Source organism: Scatophagus argus, chromosome 14 (assembly GCF_020382885.2).
Source record: "Scatophagus argus isolate fScaArg1 chromosome 14, fScaArg1.pri, whole genome shotgun sequence".
Classification (NCBI taxonomy): Eukaryota; Metazoa; Chordata; class Actinopteri; family Scatophagidae; genus Scatophagus; species Scatophagus argus.
In genome coordinates this window covers 6,442,646-6,466,434 of record NC_058506.1, presented here as the reverse complement: position 1 = coordinate 6,466,434, position 23,789 = coordinate 6,442,646, and the positions used below count along the sequence as shown (strand labels likewise).

At 40.8% G+C, this 23,789-nt stretch overlaps 1 protein-coding gene across 1 annotated transcript; it reads right to left on the bottom strand.

The window, feature by feature from the left end:
• Window positions 1-1,110: 1,110 nt before the first annotated feature.
• si:dkey-175m17.7 lies at window positions 1,111-19,053 on the bottom strand. The gene is made up of 4 exons (XM_046411698.1): window positions 18,668-19,053; window positions 5,165-7,281; window positions 4,438-4,740; window positions 1,111-3,212 (listed from the first exon to the last, which is right to left on the bottom strand). Exons 2-4 carry the CDS (start codon window positions 7,263-7,265, stop codon window positions 2,947-2,949), a joined length of 2,670 nt encoding a protein of 889 aa, XP_046267654.1. The 5' UTR covers window positions 7,266-7,281; window positions 18,668-19,053; the 3' UTR covers window positions 1,111-2,946.
• Window positions 19,054-23,789: the final 4,736 nt, after the last annotated feature.

The window sequence follows — 23,789 nt, the reverse complement described above, 5'->3', positions numbered from 1 at the left end:
GCAAAACTGGCTGAAGATCCTTATTGTCACTGCAGAGTTGGAAGATGTCATTCTGCCCAAACGGCCTTTCATACAAAACAAAGATTCATGTAAAAAACTGTAAATACACAGTTACAGTATATGTGCATACCTAACATGATGAAGAAGTTTGACTGTAGAAAAATATATAGCCTATATCAAAGTCACTTCGCCAGAAAATAAATCCAACAAGCAGAATTCAGGATCATTTTACAACGTCATATATAATGACAACACCGGAGGACCAAATTACACAAGGCCAAACTGAAGGCATTTTGGTTGCAGAAACTTGTAACAGGGCATTTTCTTAATCATGGGTTAAAATGTGGAAAAGGGGAGCCTGCAATTTTGATAAAATATTACAACAATAAAAAGAAATACTAACAAAGCTTGTAAAATTATTTTCAGTCAGGTATACTTCTATCATTTTGATTTGTTTAGGTTATTAGGGACATACAAGCTCGCTATCAGAGTGCGTGAATAACCCTGTTAGACTGCACAACCATTTATTATAAGAGAGGAAACGACATAAACAAAACAATAAGAGCACAAGTGTCCCCCTTCTCCCTACATGCTTGCATAAAGGAACTGAAGCTTTCTTTACAATTATGTCATATCTGACACTGTTTAACAATTGATGCTAGCAAAAAATGATTTTCTTTTTTTCAAGTCATAAATTACTTTGTATTATCAGCATGTTATAAAAATGTATATGGCATCAGTTTAGAAAATGTGCAAAATAATTCTCATCTATAGCTAGCAGATTAGAAAGTATCACTTTTCCACTAATCACAGATTCTTGCCAGGAAGTGAATTTACTGATATAATGTGGACTTTTAACAGGAAGTTGGGATGTTTTGAAAAGCTTGGGCATGAAATATAAACTTTGTATCACATTGTTTCATTATCTTTATGGCTCCAGTATATGAGCTGCACGACACAGAAGGCAACCTGTCCTGACTTTGTACATTATAACTGATTTATGAGTCACTTGCGGGAGGAGTTTCAGTATATGTTCTGTTCTGTAATAAGACAACTTTTTTTAAAAAAAGTCCCATTTTTCATATTTTCCTGTGTCCACTGATGTTGTTATGTTAAGCCTAAAACAGATGATTCACTGTGCAGATTGGGTGAACAGGACTGTGATTTAACATGTACTGAATAATACTCGAGTATTGACCTTAACTATACAGAGGAAGAGTTCACAGTGAATCGAGTCACCTTTTCTCATAAAACCACAGCCTTCATAATAAAAATAATGCATAGTCATGACAGACACAGGAAGCTCAGTAAGGATGACAATAAGGCAAAAGAACAGTTAAGGAGTAACACCTAGTCGGCTAAGAAATCACTTTGTCTCTCCTTGTCAAAGGTATTAAAATAACGAAATATAAAGTAGATTTGGCTTTAAGAGCGTTTGTGACATAAGTACGACAGTGTAAGCTGTGAAATAGTGCATTTTTCTGATTGGTACTTGGTCCTGTGAGAAATAACACTTAAAATCTGCCACAGGATGTTAAAAAAACGAGAAGCGAGCCTAGAAAATAAAAGTCAGAAATTACAAAATAAAAACTTTACACAGTTTTTTCACCATAACACACACATAATAAATAGTTTGGCCCTATGTTCCCAACCAGACAGGTTAAATGCAGAACGTTTAATGTTGTCTCTTCCCTGTGTATTAATAATAATTCAATAAATCAACCTACCATGTGCTCTTTAATTTTAAGAAATACCTGTTCGTGCACCATGACAGGACTGTTTCATGCAACACCAAACAAAAACAAAGTTTTTTTTCTTCACGTAATAAAAAATAAATAAAAATAGTGCACAGTTGGAGAAGGTCTGTTGTTTTAAAGCACATTATGGGAGCAGGACAACACCTGCCAGCCCACACCTCTGATCAAATATACTGTAAATCATAGAGTGCATAAAAAATTGAGTTGTTCAGTTGTGGCTACAGCTCTGCTGTAAATGTGTTTAAAATTAGCCTTTTCAGTGCATTAACTTGCATGTTAAAATGCAACTTTTATTCAGACACATTAATAGTGTGTGGATGACACCTGCTCTTGCAATAGATTCTTACTCCAACTCTGTCAGCCTGTCACCCATCAGAGGCTTTCACTGCATTATTTCAGAACTGTATTACTTACAATAATAAACAAGCAGCTTCACTGAAATAAAACCATTTTTCCACATTTCCATGAGCTGTTTTTGCTTTTTGTGATAAATTTCTCAGGTTAATGCTACGCAATGCTACTTACTAGGTCCGTGCCGCTCTATTGTGCGGTTCCCAAGTAGCTGAAAAACCCACAGACCTGATCATATTCAACCAAAACAGTGACTGAAGTCTGTACAAGTCTGAAGTCTTCTCATCCTTGTGACAATTCACATATTGATAATGAGAGAAAGTAAAGTGCTTTGTAATAACCTATGTGTTGCTACATGTGGTGGAAACATCAAAGTGGTGTTGGTGTAGTAGGACATCACTAGTGAACCCTTTCCATGTCTGCATTCCCATCCTGCATGCATTTATGATTAATGGCAATTAAATATTTCTGTGTGGGTGTGAATGTAAACGACAGGAACAAAAAGGAAGAATCATCAGAATAAAACAAACAAGATATCTGAGTGATGTTAGGTCTATACAAAATATTGGCACATTATTTTATAAATCCTGGATGATGATCATATTGTTTAAGAGTTACTACTTAAACAAATCAGGCATCCAGTCTTTTATATCATGTATCACAGTTTTAAAAGTGCACTGATTGCCCTACAGACCATCATTTTCCAATTGTAATATTCCTCACCATATCTCTCTTGTAAAATGTGCTACACTTTTTCTTTGATACTCATTAATGCCACTTTAATTTCTCTAGTTTCTCTTCTCTTCACTTGCAATAAGCCTAACGCTCCTGACCATTCTCACACCTGAGTCTCCACTCCGTTCAGTTTAGGCATCAGGATACGAGGAGTCACCCCCGAGTTTAGGTCCCTCTCAAACTCCAAAAGCTGGCCCATGAAGTTTAGATTTGGGGACACCACTGGGCGACGGCTCCGCACGTATTTGTAGGCATCTGTCATTGTCATGAGGGTGTGCTTCATAAGGTAGGCGATGACAATAGTTGCAGAACGGGACACGCCTGCCTGGCAGTGTACCAGCACTCCCTGTCCACTCTGATATGCCTCCTCTGGGGATAAGAATAACAAAACAGATGAGCTCAATTTTCTCAATTCAGGCACTAATAACTGGCTTAACATGACATGCTGCTGGCAAGCTGTGATCATCTGTGAACACAGAAAGTATTGCATCATTAGAACTTACAACTATCATACGCTTGACAAAGCCTATGACAGCTGTCATTACATGGTGGGTAAAGAATTGAGCTTGTTTACAACATGTTCATACTTTCATTCAAGGCCCCATAAAACATCACTGACTGTCTTATAAACAATAAATTCAAACTTAATTTCCTTTCAAAGTCATGACACTGACTACTGACCCTGCTCTTGTCGCTCACACTGTGATAGAAGAGATTCACTTTCAGAAGTTTCTTCAGTGCCTGGCAGAACTTTTCATCAAAAATTGTGATATATTGAAAGAAATGTTAAGAAGGATTGGTGAGTGTTGAATTCATAGTTTAAAAGACAGTCAGCTATGTTTTATGAAGCTCTGAGGCTGTAGCTGTTACCATGTTAAATTCAAACACAGACTGCTCACTTTAGTATGTTGATATCTTATTAATCAGACAATTATCTTTCAACTAATTGTCAGTGTTTGCAAAGTTAATTACATAACTTTACTAATTACTCAGCAAGAAGAGTAATAACAATAACGAAGTTACATTAATCTTGTTACTCAGCCCAGCTCTGTCAAAGGTACATTGGTCGGGAATACTGCATGTGCAATTGTCTGTAGAAACAAGAATTTCCCTCCAGGGATTAATAAAGGAATTCTGATTCTGATTCTGATTCTGATTTTTACAAATCAAAAGCCTTCAAACATCATACACTATATAGACAAAAGTATTTGAACAGGGGCTGTATTTCAGGGGTTGATCTTGGCCCCTTACTTACAGTGAATGGAAATCTTAATGCTTCAGCATACCAAGACATTTTGGACAATGCTACACTTCCAACTTTGTGACAACAGTTTGGGGAAGGCCCTTTTCTATTCCAGCATGACTGTGTCCCAGTGCACAAAGCAAAGTCCATAAAGACATGGTTGGATGAGTTTGGTGTGCAAGAATGGTATTAGTATCTGTGATGTAATTACTGAAGTAATCCCACTTAAGTATAACATTACTAAGTAATGCATTACTGCCCAATACTGCTAATCATTACTTCACTTCTTAGCATTGATGTACTTCATACACACTCACAATTATAACAATATATCAGAGGTGGGTCTCTCACCAATAAACTCGAAAACCTCTTCAAAATACTGTCGAAGATTTTGCTTGCTGTTATCAGTGGCTGGCAGCCTTTTGTAGCGCAGTCCAGAACTGACGTGGTAGAGGGGCAGGTGTGTTGTCACGTTGACCACATAGCCAATATTGAGGCGTAGCAGCAGGTCCAGGTCTTGGGCGTCTCGCTCGTTCCCCAGAAACAGGAAGGGCAGGATGGGGCTGATCACTGCGTTTTCAGCATCAGGAGTCATAACACTCTCATCAGACAGAGAAGCCGGCAATGAAGAAGACAGTGGCAGAGAGAGGTGCACTGGAAGAATATGAGATAGAGATAAAGTGAGTTGAGACATCGTCAGCGGTGTGTGAAGACGCTTATGTCTGCCACAGAGCAGGAAATGACATAAATATTACTTTTTTTTTACTATTACTAAACAAACAAAACTTGAAGTAACTAAATCACCAATGAAAGCGCGGATTCAAAAGTGGGTTTGTTATAAATGTAAAAAATTAGTATTTATATTTACATAGGAAGTCTGGCCATTAGCACTGTCACACCCTGAAACTAAACCGTGATGGAGCCCTGTAGTAAATAAGGGATTGAAAAATGCTGCTAAATAACAGTCAACATAATATAACACAGTATTGTCAGTGATTGCAGTGGAAAATTAGCTACTTCATACTATAGATCTTTGGTATTTTATCAATTGCACAGGTGAATTGTGAGCTATCCTTACTTCTGCTGTTCTCCTCATCTTGCTCTCTGTTCAGGGAATTGAGGGCCAGGTGAAGTGACTGAGCCGATGGCAGCGAATGTCCTCCCTCCCTGTCTCTCTGCCAAGGTTTGGGTTTGATAAGTGTGCTTGGGGCAGACGGTGGAGGCGAAAAGGACACGGGTGAGGGTGGGGATGCAGAGCGGGGAGAGGGAGAATGTTGATATGCTGCATCGTCATCTTGCTCAGGACCATCACCCATTCCCATATCTTCAGCTTTATTCAAGAGCCTCTTCAGTGAGTTCCGGCCTTCATCATATCCAGATCCTGATCTCCGGCCCATAAAATCAAGGGCAGCCATTTTCCCTTGCTGAAGTCGTCGTCGGCCAGCATGATCTGTTAGCTGGGACTGTGTGTATTCCTGGAGGTTTTGACAGTCCAGAAGGACAAGGCCTGTACCATTACTGCCATTCTGGGCCTGGCCTGCACAGGTCTTTCCAACTCCTACTGCCATCCCAGCGCAGTGATTCTTTTGGGCTTTAGAATGGGTCATCTTCTTTGCCAGTTCTTCAGGCCAGATAGTACGCACACTGTAGTCATCATCGTCAGCTTGGTACATACCCATCGGATGAGCTGCTCCCATGCCTCTTCCTGGGGGTTTGCCTCGGCGAGGGTTGAATGTCACCACTATTGGGTCGCTGCTGCAATAGCTGCAGGTGGAGCTGCCTGTCTGAGAGGCTTTGGGGTTGCAGCCTGTGACACAGCTCTGTATTGCCCGGAGAGGGGCTGAGGAGGACAATGGGGCACAGGGCAGGCATCCCCCTACCAGTTTTTTGCGAAGAATAGCAGGACTCTCAAAGTTTCCGGCCTCACCAGAGCAGGAGGCACAACGGAGAGGTTTGAACAGGTTTGCTCGGCAGTCTGACACAGTGCTGTTTGAAGAAGAGGTGTTGGAGGTGGAGGCGGTGGAGAGGCACCCACCCAGATTTTTCAGGCCCATTTCTTTGCCTCCCCTTTTCACTGCTCCGACATTGTGAGCACAGGAAAACGAGGTGGAAGAGCTTCCTCCACCTCCTTGGCAGCTAGCAGAGTGCCCCTTACACCCTGCGCATCTTACCAACCTCCAGCAGCCGCAACTGAATGGGTGGGTACAGTCAATGGTACAGGTATGGTCAGGACTGGGGAACCCTCCTGCGTGGGAGGAGCAGGGGGAGAGGGGTAGACCATGAAGAATGTGAGGGCGGTGATCCCTGTTGCGGGACAGGTATGGCTGGCTGAGTTGTTGAAATGATATTGGGACATGGGTGGGTTGGGACGGAGGGGATGAGGAATAGTTGGAGTTTAGGATGGCAGCATGGGGCACTGGGACGGAGTTGTGGTGGTAGGGCAGACTGTGACTATTATGACTTTGATGGACAGTTCCCAGTTTGGAATTCTTTTTGTGACCTAGAGAGGGAAATTCTTGGCTACTTCTGTTAGGAAAAGTGGTGTTTTCCTTCTCCTTTTCACTCCTGAATTTATGCTGCTGTGCCTGAGCAGGGACAAATTGTAAGACACCTCCAGGGGAAGATGATAACTGATTATGGCGACTTTGCTGTGACTTGTATTCGGCTCCACCTGGTCTCCCTGCAGTTCCAGTTTTTCTCTCACATTGTCCTTGATCCAACTGTGAAGAGGCACATTTCCCTTTGCCACCTTTGACACTTCCACTGCGCCCTAACGAGTTGCTGAATCCTCCTCGCCGTCCTCCTCCTTTGTCTACTGTCACCCTGATATCAATAGTATGTGTGTGGGAGGGAAGCCGTGGGCCAAGAGTTACAGTGCCATTGCTGTGGCAGTGGCTAGGGATGTGTCTGACACCGGCTGGGATGACAGGCTCGTCGCCCTTGAATTTCTGCGCACGGGAGGATCTGCGCTTGCATTCCAGAGTCAGAGATTTAGAGGAGGGCGAATAGAAATGGGACTGAGAAGGGTGGAGATGTGGAGGATGGACGACTTGTCCATTGGAAGAGGCTGATATTTGAGAGGAGTGTTGTGGGATGGTTTGTGGGGAGGCCTCACAAAGAACCAAGTTTTTAGGGCGCTGGATGACCACTATGCGCTCATCAAGAGGGAGGGGAGGCATCTGGGTTTATGCAAAGCTGTTCAATGAAGAAGATGAGAGAGACAAAAAGAATAGTCAGGAAATTACTGTCATTTCACAAAGACAAGAAAAGTGGGGCACACTTTACATTTCATGAGTTTAGATGCAAGATGCAGCAATTACATATTTATTTGATACAGTGAACACAGTTGTATTTTTTCTTCTAGTAGGTTACAATACTGTGTAATGACTAGGGATGTGGTGATTAGTCAACTAGTCATTGCTACCTTTGCTAGTCATCACCCAAAATGCTAGTTGGTTAGTAAACTAATTGTTATTTTTATATCAATGTACATGTTGGAGCCATTTCTAGACCTAAGTGTATGTAGAACACCGTATTGGTCCACTAATTGTCATCTCTGTGCTTTTGGTCACTTAAAATACAGATAAGAACTTTGTCTTCGGAAACAGGTGTTGTTGGACAGAGGAGTACAAATAGATTTTTTTTGGTCACATTCATTTCATCAAACACAAGAAGTGGACTTTGGCTTTAATTTTACGTCTAGCCTGCATAGTACACCTTTAATTTACATATTGACATGATTTAGACTGAAATGTCATGTCTTTGTAGTCAAATGTTATGTTTAATGTTTAACCCTATAGTTTATTGTACACAATTTTTACTGTTTTCCAAGTGTTTTCTTACTTTCAGTCTAGTCGACTAGTCTAAATTTAAGATTGTGGTTTAAACATCAGGGAAATGAGTTGTTAGGAACATCCCTAGTAATTACATTTAGAAAGAATTGAGGTCATTTATTTGTGAATGTAAAGTAAAACCCCAACAAAAGAGCAACAATACATGATGACAACTATTGTTTGTTTTGCATATTTTTGTTAATCATCCCTGAGGTGTCTTTTGCACACAGACACATACAAAGAACAAATACAAAACCAACAACCAACAATGTTGCATCTCAGTTTTGAACATCTCACACATATTTCCTTTGACATTTGCTGCAAATGAAAGGAGGATTTATATAAAGAGAATACCCACTGAGGTGCATGTTTGATGTTAATGGATGACACTCTAGTGATTACATTTTCCAAATCCATTTAAACATGCACATCACAGTCTGTGACCTGCTTATACCAGGGCCACTAACCAGACCTTCAGTGCTCATCCAAATTTAGACTGCTTACAAATAATATCATTACCATTAGACTTTTGTTGCCTTCTTTCCTGTGAACCTGTTTGCTGTTAGCAGCAAATAATCCTGATAGCAGTGACACTTCTTGAAAGCTAAGTCATCAAAGCCACATCAAACGAAAGATAACAACCTTCATCCTTCTGATGAGTCTTTATTCTTAACAGGACACATTCAGTCACATGAAATAACATGCCAAGACGTGTCATGGTTGATGGTAAAAACAGTTAAATATATAGCTGGACAGTGTATGTTCTCTGCTCTCAATGCAGAGATGCACTATATAATGATGTCTGAGTACATTAAACTTCAAATACAAATAGAAATGCATCTGTGATGTGTGTAGATTGTTTATAGGTACTACTTAGAATGGGCACAAATCATATTGCACTGCTGTCACAGAAAAATGACATGGTGACTCAAAGTCAGTTTATGGCTCAGTGGGATTCTTCACTTTAAAGACTGTTTAATGCTGGAGAGCCATGTGATTATCTGAAATGAAACACTTTCTGCTCCTAGCCATCTAGCCCTGTGGAATTAACCAAATTAACAGACTCCTCTAGGCCTTTTGGAAATGAGCATTTGTCTAGGCCATGGTATAAACAGAAGGTCACCCCACACACAACAATACAACTCAGCTGGAGAGAAAGCTTTCTCACCATGACACAGCAAAAACTGACTGCAATATATATAAATATTGCAGTTATAAATATGCGCTTTGTAATAAAATACATATAGTTTTTTTTCACATATCATTAAATTGCTTTTATGATTGATGTTATTAATAACAGGCTGGTACAGTTACTACAGGACTTTAGACTTTAATCTTTTGTACTCATTTGGAACATTCATTATACGGCTGCTCTCAAACATTAAGATGACAAATTATTGTTGTTAAAGTGAAAATCCGCCCTCTGACATGAACACTGTTCAATTCAATCAAGCTGAGATGTTCGATGCACCCAGGAGTTGTTTGACTGATGAAGTACTTTAATTAACTATTTGCCACACTAGTGGCATAAATGTAGGAGTGAGTACGTTCGGAGGATGTTAGCATGCTGATATTAGCACCAAGCTCAAAGCGTAGCCAAGGCTGACAAAGTACAGGAGTCAGTTTTGATGGAAGGCAAGTGATTTCCCACTTGAGAAAAATGATGCATTTTAATGCAGATGTGACAAGTAAGCATTCCACAACAGAGACTGATGAGGTGATTTCTGTCTCTGCCTCGTGTGTGGTGGGTTTCCCCATGTGACTGAGAAGTGGATGCAAACTGACGAATCTAGAAAAATACATTTCCTTTCTGTGACATTTGGTGCAGACGTCCATCTTCACCCAAGATGCATTTGGCAATCACTTAGCTGGCTTATAAATAAATATTTGTAAAAACTGACATTCCCATGAACTTCAGCCGCACTTTGTGTCTCGTGCAAATTTTAGCATGCTACCACTAAAACTAAGATGGCAAACACAGACCATGTATTCTTAGTCTTCAGTGTTGTAAAAATTTAGATTTAACGCAACATATTTGTTCATGTAAACCCTGAGATATTCAGCCATACAGATAATTTATTTGTCCAGGATTTGAGAGATCGGTCATTTCTGTTGTCGACCAAAACACAGGTGAATGGAATTTCGTTCAGTACATTTACTAAAGCTACCTTTTAAACTCCACAGTAATTGAAGGGAGAGATGCATCAACCAAATAATAACCACATAAGACTCTTCAGATTTAGCCTCCATGCAACAAACCAACCGACGTACATCACATAGCTGTTTTTAAACAGTGTTTGTTAAGGTGGATTTTCATTTTAATCCTGAGCCCTTGAAGCCATATTTATCAAGAATCTCTCAGGGAGTGGAAGACCATAAAGTTCAAAGGGAGGAACAGATTCTGAGGACAACACTGGCTGACAGAAACAAAGTGGGTAGAGAGAAAATACAGGGGGACAGATTATAACGTGACACTGGAGAGCACAGACTACAGGGGAGGAAGGAACACGTCAAAATAATCTAGGGATGCCTTCAGTCCCAACACAACACAGATACCGACCCGCAGAGAAAGCAAACCACGCTCCAGTGTCCCCATGCTTATATCCACGCACAGAGTCTGGTGATGGTATCCTCATCTTTTTTTTTTTCCTTTTTCAGCCTTGCCTGTGGTGGAGGGGGGTGGGGGTTACATTGACCCAGTTTTATCATGGTGGAAGTCACTATCACTCTGATCACTTTTCTCTCACACACTGTAAACTGCAGGCCGGCAAGTGGCCCTTTCACTCACTCAGTCACAGCTTCAGCAGGCAGTAAGGCCACAGAGAGAAAGAGAGATGGAAAATACTAAAACAAAGTACAGCATTGAAGTCTCTTTGGTACATGTTGACATGGTACTTTACAGCAAGAATACAGTTTAATGCTCTACAGACTACGGTGAAGCATTACAGCATCAGACTGGCTCGTTACAGTGACAATAAAAATGTTTGTGTTGGAAATGTATTAAAAATACAGTCAAATATGAAACAGGATTTAAAAGAGGTTTGCCTATACTGAAGCTTTCATGTCCTATTGTGGAAAGTAACTACTCATTTACAGTACAATACAAGTAAAAAGTTGGGACTCCTCTGCACAGCTGTAGTCATTTTTCAGATTAAAATTTTATATGAAAATATATTAATGATACACTCAAAATATGATTGTATGTTTGAGATTAGACTTTGATTAAACCTGTGGCTCCTAACCTCATGGCTTGTGGCCCCTTAATACAGCAGTTTGTTAAATTCTACAATATTTCACAAAAAATCCAAGATTTGAGAAAAGATCAAAAGGTGCCTGGGCCAAAACTTTGCTTTTCCTTCTTTTCTGTCACATTTATCACATTTATGTCAGCCCATCCCTGATTTAAATACAGTGGTTAAACCCTGCTCCACCTTGACCAGCTGCAACAATTAAATGCCATATTTAACACGCTGGTGCATCGGCTCTAACTATCTAATAATCTAACATATAATAAATATATCAGGAACAGGAAGCATTTTTCTGTAGAGTAATTTTACGCAAGTATTTAAGTGCTTTGAATGCAGTTTTTCTTGTAATTTTACATTGTTATATTGGTCATTTTAATTAAGTAAAGGGTTTATTGCAGTAAAACTACCACTGGTCGTGCCAGATGTGGTGATCTGGTGTGGTAGTTGGTTTAAGACTTTTTTTTCTCTAATATCCCGTCATGTTTGAGCATTTATTCTCTGGACCTGAAGGCGGGCTGCAGCCAGAGGGCAGTTAGCCACAGGATTCACCTAAAAACCTGTTAAACTGTGTGAGCACTGTTGATTAGGAGGTTAATTGAAACAGTGTTTAATTAACTGTGTTTATGTGAAATCACTCCACTCTCTTTCCAACACACTAATGGAGTCTGATAAAAGGCTGTAAGCTACTTCCTTTGCCAGCGTACAGCACACACTGTGTGCTGTTGTGTGTGTTTGCAGTGACTGTCTTTCAAAAATTAGTCGCCTCAGTCTGCTTCATTTGGATCAGCCAAACAGTACAGGATGTACAAAGTGTATAAATTGATTTGTCGCTTGTCAAACAAAGACACTGACTTCTTTTTTGTCATATGACAGTTTTTCATTATTGCCCCCTTCTGCTGATAGCTTCAGTTGCCAGATCCCACATCTGAAGTGGGAGCCAATCTGACAGATCTGGGGAAATAAAAAAACCACAACAGAACACAGTGCAAACAAAAGGAACGTACTACATAAGCTCATTGCTGACTAAGAAGTAGAAGAAGAAATCTAATCTATTTGATAGCCAAAACAGATGTCTTAAGGATCCGATCTGCATGCCTGCACTGGCACAGTTATAAACTCCTACACCTGTGTGTGCTGATAGGAATTCAGGAATAGCTCATCTGTTTGAAAGATTCACAGTCTCAAGTGCACAACTCAGTATGTGTGATTGCTTAATATATCTACAAGGTATACTGTATATGACTTTAGATACTGACAGTAAAGTGTGAATAAGTTATGAGAGCTGATGCAGAACAGCCACTGAGGAGAAATGTTGACAGTGTTGGCTACTTCTATTAGGTTGAATAAACAAATGTTGCAGCACGGATCGAGAAGTGGAGGGGCAAATGCAAATGTATGTGCACGATTAGGTACATATTAACATTAAAATAAGGAATGTATGCTAAGCTTTGCAATCACATTAGCCGCTTCAAGATTCAAGCATATTAACATGTAGCGACTTGAATTAAAACCTCACACAGATAAGATCAAATATTTTTTAAAAAAGAAGAAGAAGAAGAGGGCCACTTAGTTCCTGTTCGTAGAGCTGCATGAGCCTATGAGGGCAGATCATGACGCCATCCTTCGGCTCACTGCTACCCCACCAGCAGAATAAAGATAACAGCTTTACAGTCACAGGAATGAGCCAGAAAGAGGGGCCCGCTGCACATGCTAATGTCTTTCCAGATGATTTAACTCTTTTCCAAACACCTGAGCAAAACCTGCAATACAATAAACAGTTTGCTTAGCGCCTCTGAACTGTGTAATGTTTCAGAAATTCAGTCAGAGTGTGGTGAGTACAACAAAAACCCATCAATTTTGTCTTGAAAAGAGAACAGGAACAATACAAAGTGATGTTCATGAATGATGGCGCCTCACATACAGGACAGGACGACAGCGAATAACTTACAGCAGAGGAGACTATAATGTATATCACAGTGGAGGCTGAGGCAGCATGGTGTACAGTGCATCTCCAGCTGAAGAGCTGATGCAGTTAGTGTTTTTGGGGAACAAGCTGTTGAGGGGGCTGGTGTTTTTGGGAGCAGATGGCTGCCTGGCTGTGCAAGATTGATGGCGATCTTTCTTTTCCCTCTCTCTGCCAGCTGTATGCTGCTCCTTCATCAAAAGGCACCTGACAGCCAAACACCCACGCAGCAGAGTGGACAACACCAGAGCAAAAATCAGGCAATAATGTGAGGATGTGCTGCTAAATTACTGCTTCAGACCATCTTTTCCTGCTTCATGAATAAGATTTTTCTCCACCACAGTAAAAAGAGAAAAAAAAAGGCATTTTGAGATGGCGGATGGCAGGGAAATTAGTCATCTGAGTCAGTTGTTTCCAGAGGCTGCTGAGCAGACCGTGTCTGTCAGAGGACAGTCCACATCTCCCCATTTTTGCACGTGTTTAGCTATCAGTTGGCACAAAATGACAGAAGGCGGCCCACTTCTCTCTTTATGTTGCTGTCCTAACACATAAACAAACTGACAGATGGAGAACAAGAGCTGTGGATGCTGGGCACAAAAGGAGGAAGACACCAGGATGTCCATAATAATATAAGCATTAAGTCTAAAACAGTTGGTGTCACAGATCCTACAGGATGTTCTGCATCCACACACTGAGCCAGGCATTTTGTTGTGGAACTGATGCTGTGACTGAAAATCAATGAACAGATTCTTACCTCACAAGGTGGACTACATACTGCACACCACTGAGTGCAATTTTGCAATCCAGCACTGAAATATGATAGATGGTTTCTACTCTCTCTCTGTCTGGGGCTGAGTATATAAAATATAGCCCTGAGTCAATTTTCTCCTTGACAGTCAAATCTGACCACTTGATTGATAACAAAGGACTAAAAGCAAAATGAACAGAGGCTGCTCCCTTTGTGTTTTCATATGGTGGTTGTTTTCTTAATCCTCAGGAATGTGCAGGAAATGTACAGTCCACCATCGGACTTTCTGATTTAATGTGGAGACATGCGGCAGAATTGGGCAGATTATTGTGTATGTTACGATGGGAGTAAAAGAGCTCTCAGCTATGAGCAAATGTTGGTCTCATGAATGAAAAGAAAGGCTTTCCTTGGCCTGCACAGATGTTGATTTCAGAGAACAAATGCAAATCAGCACAAAATGATCAATCTTTTCTGGGTTTACACATTGGAACATGATTTGTCATTCAATTTTAACAAGGCAGACTTCAGAAAACATGCTCTCTGATGTAAACACAAAAATTACATTTGTTTGAGGGCAGAATTCAGCTTGGTGCCAGACTGAGGTTAAAGTCTTCTCCTGAGAAATACAGATAGTCTGTACATCATTGAATGTGTTTTTATACTGGTGTCACAGCAGCGTGTGGAATCTCTTCTCTTGCATCGACCCGGGTGGAAATGTTAATTGTAACTGCAGCAGAATGGGCTGTAGATGGGGGAAAAACAGCAGAGTGCGAAGCGCCTCCTCCCTATCGCAAATATGACATGAATGATAATGATTGACTACAAAACCAGCCTGTACAGATGGCTGCTTGCCACACTGGTGTGAAAATCGCTTTTTAATGAGATATTCAACCCCAAACTTCGATAAAGGAAAGGAAAGTGACATATCTTGTCATTGGAGGGAACTCACTCCAACGAAATTTGTTCTCTGCATTTAACCCACCCAAGTGACGTGCACACACACACAGCAAACCCGGGGCAGTGGGCGACCGCGTGCAGCGCCCGGGGAGCAGTGGGGGTTAGGTACCTTGCTCAAGGGTACCTCAGCCATGGACACCGGGACGGGGAATCGAACCAGCGATCCACCGGTTACGGGTCCGACACCCTAACCGCTGATCCACGACTGCCCCTAAGACGAGGCATTCAGTTACCAACAGCGCAAATTCAATGTGAGCCATTGTGTGATCAGCTTTATCTATATACAGATTAAATAATTAATCAGCTATGTTCACACTGCAGCTCTCAATGTGGCTTTGGAGGAGCTTTTAAACCCTCAGGTTCTTTAAAAGAAGATCCAAAACATGTATTATATGTTTACATAAAAAGTGAATTTCCATAACAGTGTTGGTTAACAGAAAACAAAGGAGAAGAGAAACCAAGGATCAATCTGGGCCGTAACAGAGACGTGGACTTACTAATCAGGCATAAGTTACACATCTAATGACGTAAGATCAACTTGGGACAAAAGAACATGACTTACAACTTGAAATCCTACGTGTGTGATGACTTGGTTGTGACTCAGTGTGTTTTGTCAACATGATGGTACAATAATGACACACAAGGATGAGCCTTTTGTTGGTTTGTGTCATTATTAAATTGTCTAAAACACTGGTGTGCTGATGTTTGAGTGATTCAGACTGAATTCATGCCCTAAATTACTTCAAAAGACAACATCTTTTTGCTTTTCTCTGTAATCTGCTGTGTTTCACTGTGTCATCAGAGCTCACACCACTACAGGCTACTGGGGGGGGAAGTCAAAATAATTACATCACCTAATCTCCACAGTCAGCGGACAGAAAGTGATGGAAGCAACTGCACAAACCGGCCAATCAGAGGGCAGCGTGACAGGGAACATCCAGCCACCTCTTCTTGTCCTCCATTATTCAGTCAAACTGAAGACAAATACTTGACTTTTAGGATACTGTCTTAATCCCCACATATTCAAAGATAAGCAAATGGTATTTTCATTTTATTATCTTACAGGAGAAATTGGAGGCACTTTGGCTGAAGGGCAATACATTCCGAGCAGCCCAGAAAACCTTAGTGTGCCTTAACTTATATTGGAAAATCAAATATTTTAATGAAGGAGGAAAGAAATGCTCATCAGTTACAGGCTATCAGTACAATGATTTCTATTAATGCTCATAGAAAGGCATATGGCAATGGCAGATTCTAAGGTTAAAAAATAAGACTGGAGTTTGACCTCCAGTTTCATAAGAAATACAGAAAATGACTATCCTGAAATAGAAAGCTAAGAATAGAAACTGACAAAAGCAGCTTGGAGATTGAAGGTTTTGTGGTTGGTGGGGATTTGAGCCCTCTGTCACCTGAAGATAAGAAGAATGGTTGTGCTTTGAATATATTTTAAACTCTTTGAAGGATTATCTCTTTAAAAAGCACACTGTCATGGTTGTTGATTGCTTTGAAAATCAGCTGACACTGGAAATCCCTGATCTGAATACCAAAATGTAGTTGGATGCTTGTGCCAAAGCATTTCTGTCCACCAAACGTCATCCCAACTGTAACTTTCTGGCATAATGGAAACAAAAAAATAAAATAAAATACAGTCATGGAGTAAGACAACACATTACTCATTCAGATTAATTGATGGAGCCACCAACATGGTCTCATGTTACATGAATGCCACTGCGTGAGTGTGCTCCAAGGCAGTATTTGATAAATGTTTTGTTTCAGAGTGTATTTTGATGTGAAGTTGATGCTTGATAGGACCTCAGATACACAGGAACTCAGACAAAGAGATCAAAGAATGTGTATTAGGCCCACAGACCAGCAGGATTTTTCCCCTCACAAAAATAACACTGAAAATGATCTGAGTCTATTCTGTTCGACAGGGGGTTGCTCAACTTGAACAAAGAAACGTACAGCAACATCTGTTAGTTGCAACGTGGTAACAACAGTCTGTTTCCGTTCCCCCCCTCTGGGATTTTTGCCATACCATCTTCATACCCTTGAAGAAAGGCTCTAAAGAAGTATGAGTGTGCATGAAAACAACAACACAAGACACCCTGAGGCTGTCGCTGCATCGCCCTCAGCGCCACAGCCAGCCTGCAGCATCAAGAAGAAGGGCCGCTTAATGAAATGATCATTATGAATGGTCAAATTGTGCGAATCTTATACAATAAAATAAAATAAAATAAGATGTTACCTCGGTCTTGATAGCATGACCTCGGATCATTATGATGGATATTTGTTCACTATTTGAAGTGAAGTGCTATAGAGTGAACTTAACTAAACACTTAATCAAAAAAATAAGCTGTAAATGGATGAGTAATGAAAATATTCATTACCTGATGATGACCTCTTCATAGTAATCTCAAATAAATGTCCATAGCTGTATATTTCATAAATATCTTGTAAATATTTCCTCTTCCTGAGCGATACCTTGTTGACTGTAAACAGACTGTTGCAGACTTAATCAGTTCAGTAAACTCTGATGATACACTGCATCTTTCCTGAGAGTCAAAGTCAATTTAATTATTGTTACACTTTAAACATTACACGTCACCAGTAATGGCTGCCCATGGTGGTACACGGGGGGTAGATGCAAGCACTGAGTCAGCTTTACAGTCTCTGTAGCTCAGGCCAGGAAACCAACATATGAACTAAAAACAGCTTCAGACTGTGAGTTGGATGATCATGTTACTGAGGCATATTAGGTCTAAAGCACTGCTTTATGCAGGTTCAGGTGGTGATTGGTTTGTACGTGTCCCTGCACTGCTAGGAAAACAGCACTCTCCCAGCAAAAACACTGCAGTGACTCTTGCTTATGAAGTTAGTGCCTCTATAAGAACAGCCCGCCTCACATTGTGGTCTAAGCACAGTTCATGTTTGCAGTTCTACTTTTTAGTCTTTTTTTTTTTTTAAGAGAACAAACTACTAAGCTCTACCCTTAAATATTCTATATGTTTGATTTTCCAAATGGAGATTTCAAAATAGCTTTCATCAGTCAGCATCTCTGTATCACTGCCATCCAATGACTCGCACATCCTTTTACTTTCCTGCTCTTTGCTTTTGCAGGATTTGTGCACATCTAACTCTGGTGACTGAGAGACTCGACTATGAAATAAATCACTGGCTGTCACACCTCTACAGCACCACCACAAGCAGAAATAAAGCAGATATTAATATTTACATCCTTCCTATGCGATCTTGTTTACAGATCTCTTCTTCAGGCCAGTCATGGAACATCTATTAGTTCCTGTTTACACAGTCACTAGATGGCGCACCGCCTAATTTCCCTGTATTTTTAATCGCATATTCGTTGCTCATTCTTTGAACCTTTACCATGATGAGAAGTGAAGCTGATGTGGGCGACAGGGCCTGAGCCAGCAGGCCTGTACCTTCACTACTCACTTTGATCAAGTGTGTATGTGTATAATTAGGATTCGTGTATTATCCTACACTTGGCTGTTGGCTGATCGTCGTAAATAATACGCGCAGCAGCTTATGGCAGCAGTTATAATTACTGATCTCCTTCGGACAGCGGTGAACACACGAGGATGCATTGCGTGGTTTAATACATTTGAAGTGTAAATTCAAACATAAGACATTCACGAGGTGATTTTTTATTTCCTTTCGCTGCTGTAAGCTGAACGTGACCAACACGCAGTGCTGTGACAGCCGCTGCACTGAGCACAGCCTGCTGATGGGGGGGGGGGACTCGGCGGCGACAGGCCGAGCGGACTGACCACAACAATAAGTAACGTTAGAGAAAACAAACATCACTTACATCAACAGTGGCGGTCTTGTGGTGTATTCATCATTTATGGGCAGCTGAATGACAAATCCTCATGTCTGTAGTGGCCCGAGTAGCACGACCCGATGCGGTGGTATGATCCAGATGTGTAACACCTTCACTGCCTGCTCGTTTCTTCGTGTATTTTGAAAAACAAAAAGATTAAAATAAATATAAACTAAAAACGACTTGATTTGACCAGAGGATGCACAGCTCTGCCGGACTTTAAGATAAGCAGTTAAATAAATAGTATCAGGAGTGCTTGGCTAACTCAGCTGGCGTCACGTCTGAGCGTGTGTCACTCTGAGCTGCGATGCGTGTGTGAGGAGACACTGACGGGGAGGTGGGCTCTATTGTCTTCACTGTGGATGACATCATCCCAGACCAATGGCAAAACACACGAGATGAAGGGCTCAGGGGCGAGCACGCAGCACGTGCGGGCTGGTGGGAAGGAAGGAGCAGGGGGAGGAGGGGTGATATTAAACCCAACAACACAAGATGAGAAGAAAAAACAAGTAAAAGTAAAATCACATACACTTTCGTTTGCATGAGATGTCTTTAAGTGAAACTACGGTCAAAATGAGCTCACTGAGCAGCAGTGGTGGAATGTTTCTCAGTAGCCTAATGTACTCAACTACAAATTTGAGAAGTACCACCAGTAAATATGTATATACATACATATGCAGTGAATGAACAGAAGAGAAATCTAAAATCAAATCAGTATTTGGCGTGACCACCCTTTGCCTTCAAAACAGCATCAGTTCTTCTAGGTACACTCGCACACAGTTTTTGAAGGAACTCGGCTGGTAGGTTGCTCCAAACATCTCGGAGGACTAACCACAGATCTTCTGTGGATGTAGGCTTCCTCAGATCCCTCTGTCTCTTCATGTAATCCCAGACAGACTCGATGATGTTGAGATCAGGGTGGAGGCCATAGCATCACTTCCAGGACTTCTTGTTCTTCTTTACGCTGAAGATAGTTCTGAATGACGTTGGCTGTATGTTTGGGGTCGTCGTCCTGCTGCAGAATACATTTGGTGCCAGTCATACGCCTCGCTGATGGTATTGCATGATGGATAAGTATCTGCCTGTATTTCTCAGCATTGAGGACACCATTAATCCTGACCAAATCTCCAACTCCATTTGCAGAAATGCAAGGAACCTCCAGCATGCTTCACTGTTGCCTGCAGACACTCGTTATTGTACCGCTCTCCAGCCCCTTCTGCTACAGACAAGTATTTCAAATTTTGACTCATCACTTCAGAGCTGCCATTTTTCTGCACCCCAGTTCCTATGCTTTGTGAATAGTTGAGTCACTTGGCCATGTTTCCATGTCGGAAGTATGGCTTTTTGGGTACAACTCTTCCATGAGGACCACTGCTGGCCAGATTTCTCCAGACAGCAGATGGATGTAGCTGAGTCCCACTGGTTTCTGCCAGTTCTGAGCTGATGGCACTGCTGGACATATTCCGATTTCGAGGGGAAATAAGCTCAATGTGTTTTTCATCTGCTACACTAAGTTTCCTTGGCCGACCACTGCGTCTACGATCCTCAACGTTGCCCATTTCTTTCTGCTTCTTCAAAGGAGCTTGAACAGCACATCTTGCTGCTCTGAAGTGACCCTGCTGATGCAGTATAACTACCTTGTGTGTTGTTGTTTGTTGCTACCTTGTTGCTGTGCTCAGTCTTGCCATGTTGTATGGCTTGTGACATGAAACTGTCTTCCACAGCCTCACATTGGTAGCAGAGCTTGGCTGTTCCTCATGTTTTTGTGTGTATCTCTCTCTCTCTCTCTCTCTTATAATGCCATATATATATATATATATATGTGTGTGTGTGTGTGTACTTTGTATTCCATAAATTCTATTTAAAGTACTTTTTAATGCACACATTATTAGTAATAGATCAAATTTGTTTGACTTCAAACAAATTTGAAGTCAATGGTAAATAAACTGCCTTTATTTACCATTAAAAAATTCTACTTATACAATAATGCATATTGCATATAAGCTCATAGTATAATAACCTGCTCATAGGGACCCTTTTCTTCATTATTACTACTTTTACTTTAGCTGGTTAAAAGATCTGAGTACTCAAGCACCATAACAGTGTGTGTGTGTGTGTGTGTTTCATGAAGATGTTACATCTTTTACACTATACTTCATTGTAATGATTCTGAAATATAGTCTCCTGGCTATTCCCTGTGACAGATCTGCCTTCAAAATGTTTTACTTTAGTAAAAGTAAAAGTAGGCTACTAAATTATGCACCAGAGTAGCCACTTGATATACAGACCTTTTTATTTGCTGTGCTCCTTTTGCTTTTAATAGATTGCATTATTTAAAAAAAATGCTCTGCCTTTATTTACCATTAAAATATTCTGAGAGATATATATACACACACTGCTACCACCAAATGTATCAGCGTGTTATTTCTAGCAAAACAGCCTTAGATTAGAAAAATCCACTTTTCTCTCTTCACAGGGAGAGGAGTTGATTGATTGACATGGACATCATGCTGACCAGAGAAGATATTCTCATTGTGTGAAATCAAGTAATCAAGTAAAATGGAGCAAGCAGTTTCAGACTAATTTTAGCACTTTAAGAAGTGTTAGCTGTCATGGCTGCTGAGAAAGGCAACAAGCACAGACTTTTCAGACTTTTGAGTTTTTTTCTCACATATTTTGGCCTACATTTATATGGCTTTACAAAGACCTTTTGTCTGCTTTTTCTGCTGCTTTTTGAGCCGCAACAACAAACCCTGTTGACCTGCAGTCTGTACTGTGTGCCAGCGCTATCATATTTTACTGAATCATTTTTTTGATCCCCTCTTTAAAATGCCTATAAAAGATTCCCAGAGACACTGTTTTAGTTTGACAGATACATCATCGACTGTTGCCAAACAGCATCTTGGCACAAACCATATGCTAACCAGCCGGCACTTTGATGGGCTGAGTCCACTTGGAAAAAAGCCCTGGCCAAGGGACTCTGAGGCCATCCCACCCCATGCAGACCTCTGCATCGTCAACTCTGATCGTCCAAGCTTGTTCATGATCAGAGGAGCTACAACTGAGCAGCAGTAAAATAATACCCCATCTTCCCTGTTGTAGGCTTGTTTGAGTTGTGCATTTCTACTGTAACCTCTGAAATGTGTGTTCCACAGGCCCTGTTCAGGCCCAGTGTTAGCATCTCTAAGCTCTATGTGCAGGTATGAGTGAGCCCAAGATGCATCGATGTTGCATTTTTGAGCTGGTCACTCAGACCACATTCAGAGGTGGTCCAGGTCACACAGGACCATGTTTTGTTAGCAGTGTGTATGCGAATGTGTCCTGGGCCTACTCAACTGACGTAGCAAAGGCATAATGTCCAATTTCCTTTTGCAAATCCAAAGTACGTGTTTGGGTTGTCTTACCTGATAGGATAAATAGTAGATGTTTGTGAACACACTGTCTGTTTCAGCTGATTTCACCACTGAACTAGTAACCACAATATCCCTAGAGTCCCTTTAAAATCACATAATTTTTAGTGTTGCTGAGTGTGGAGGAGCTCAATAAATTGTGAGAAACGACTACAGCAAATTCGAAATCATTCATGTCTTCTTGTAAATTTAGTATTAAATACAACACATTAAGTGTAACATATTTGGCAGATGTTTGAACACACTGTTTCCACTGAGTTCACCATTTACAGCAAATTTATGAAAGACAACAACATTTCATTGATGGTAGACATCACATTTTTTCAAATACAGCTAACATTAACCAATATAGGCTACTTTTCATCTGTAGGGAAAGTCTCTATGCTCCTTTAAAAAGTGCTCAGTTTTGTGAGTTGTTGGGAGATATAGTATCAACTTTATATGTGAGTTCGAGCCACAAATGGTCACTCGAGATGCACATAGAAATGCATTATAATGCCAGGTCTGAACAGGCTCACAGCCTCCACACAGAGAAGAATCACAGCTCGTTCGACTTGTATTGCTGCTGTTACAACTGTTACTTCTTCTTGACACACTGGTCCATTTGTCTCCACCTGCCAGCAATGGAGACACTTCACCCATTCACAGCTGTGACTGTAATGTGTAAAGAAAAGTCTCTCACATTCCCAAATTAACTGCATGGAGCATTTCATTTGCAAATGTTACATCCCAGTGGATAAATACAGGATGCGCTGGCACCTGCTTCACTTGGTTACGTAATGAAGTGTAAATCTGATAATGTGAATTATCACATTTGACACTTGCACTGCAAATTAGAGTAAATGATGGTGTTTTCAGATTTCTTCACTGAAAACATCTGCAATCCTCTTAGTGTGTCACAATTTAAGTGACTTACACAAATAGCTTGTATCCTTAATATATGTAATTAGGCTTAATGACCTATTCTCCATGGCTGAAATGATCTAACATTCCTTCAACAATTTTATCTTGCTCCAACATGTTTTGGACAACAGGCATTTCATTATGAGTAGTCCATACTGACATAGTTCTCCTTTGTTTCAGAGCAGCAGACACGGAGGGACAGTTGTTGAATTTCAATGTGCTTCTCTAACTTCTTTATATCTGATTAGCAGGTTACCTCATGAGACATGACATCTAGCCAAAGTTCTGCGGATTCATCCGGTCTCAGGGGATGTAAGTGATGCTTCCTCTAAGCCTATTGAAGTAGCAAAGCAGACTTTGTAGACTCTGTTGAGGACCTTTGAGCATGATAATGCTGCTAACAGTGAGTTAGCTCAGTACAAAGTTCAGGAACAGACAGGTCTGAAGGTAACAAAACAGTCCCTCTAAAGCTACTGAATCAACACGGAGGACTTAGGATGAATAAAAGTTCTTCATGAGCCTGCATTTTCCTTCTGAGGGGGCTGAAGCATATCCCAGCATGCTCTTGGCAGCAAGTACAAAACCCATCCAGCCTTAGCATGTGTATGCATATTAAATTCATGGCTCATTTCCTGCTCAATACAGCAAAATAGCAGAGCTGGGAAATATGGATGACAAGTAATAATCCAGTATTTGTGAGCCTTCATGAAATGACTGGTTTTACAAAGAGATTTTTGTAAACAGAACAATAATTTGAATAGCCAGTCTTTATTAAACGCTATTAGATTTGAACAGGC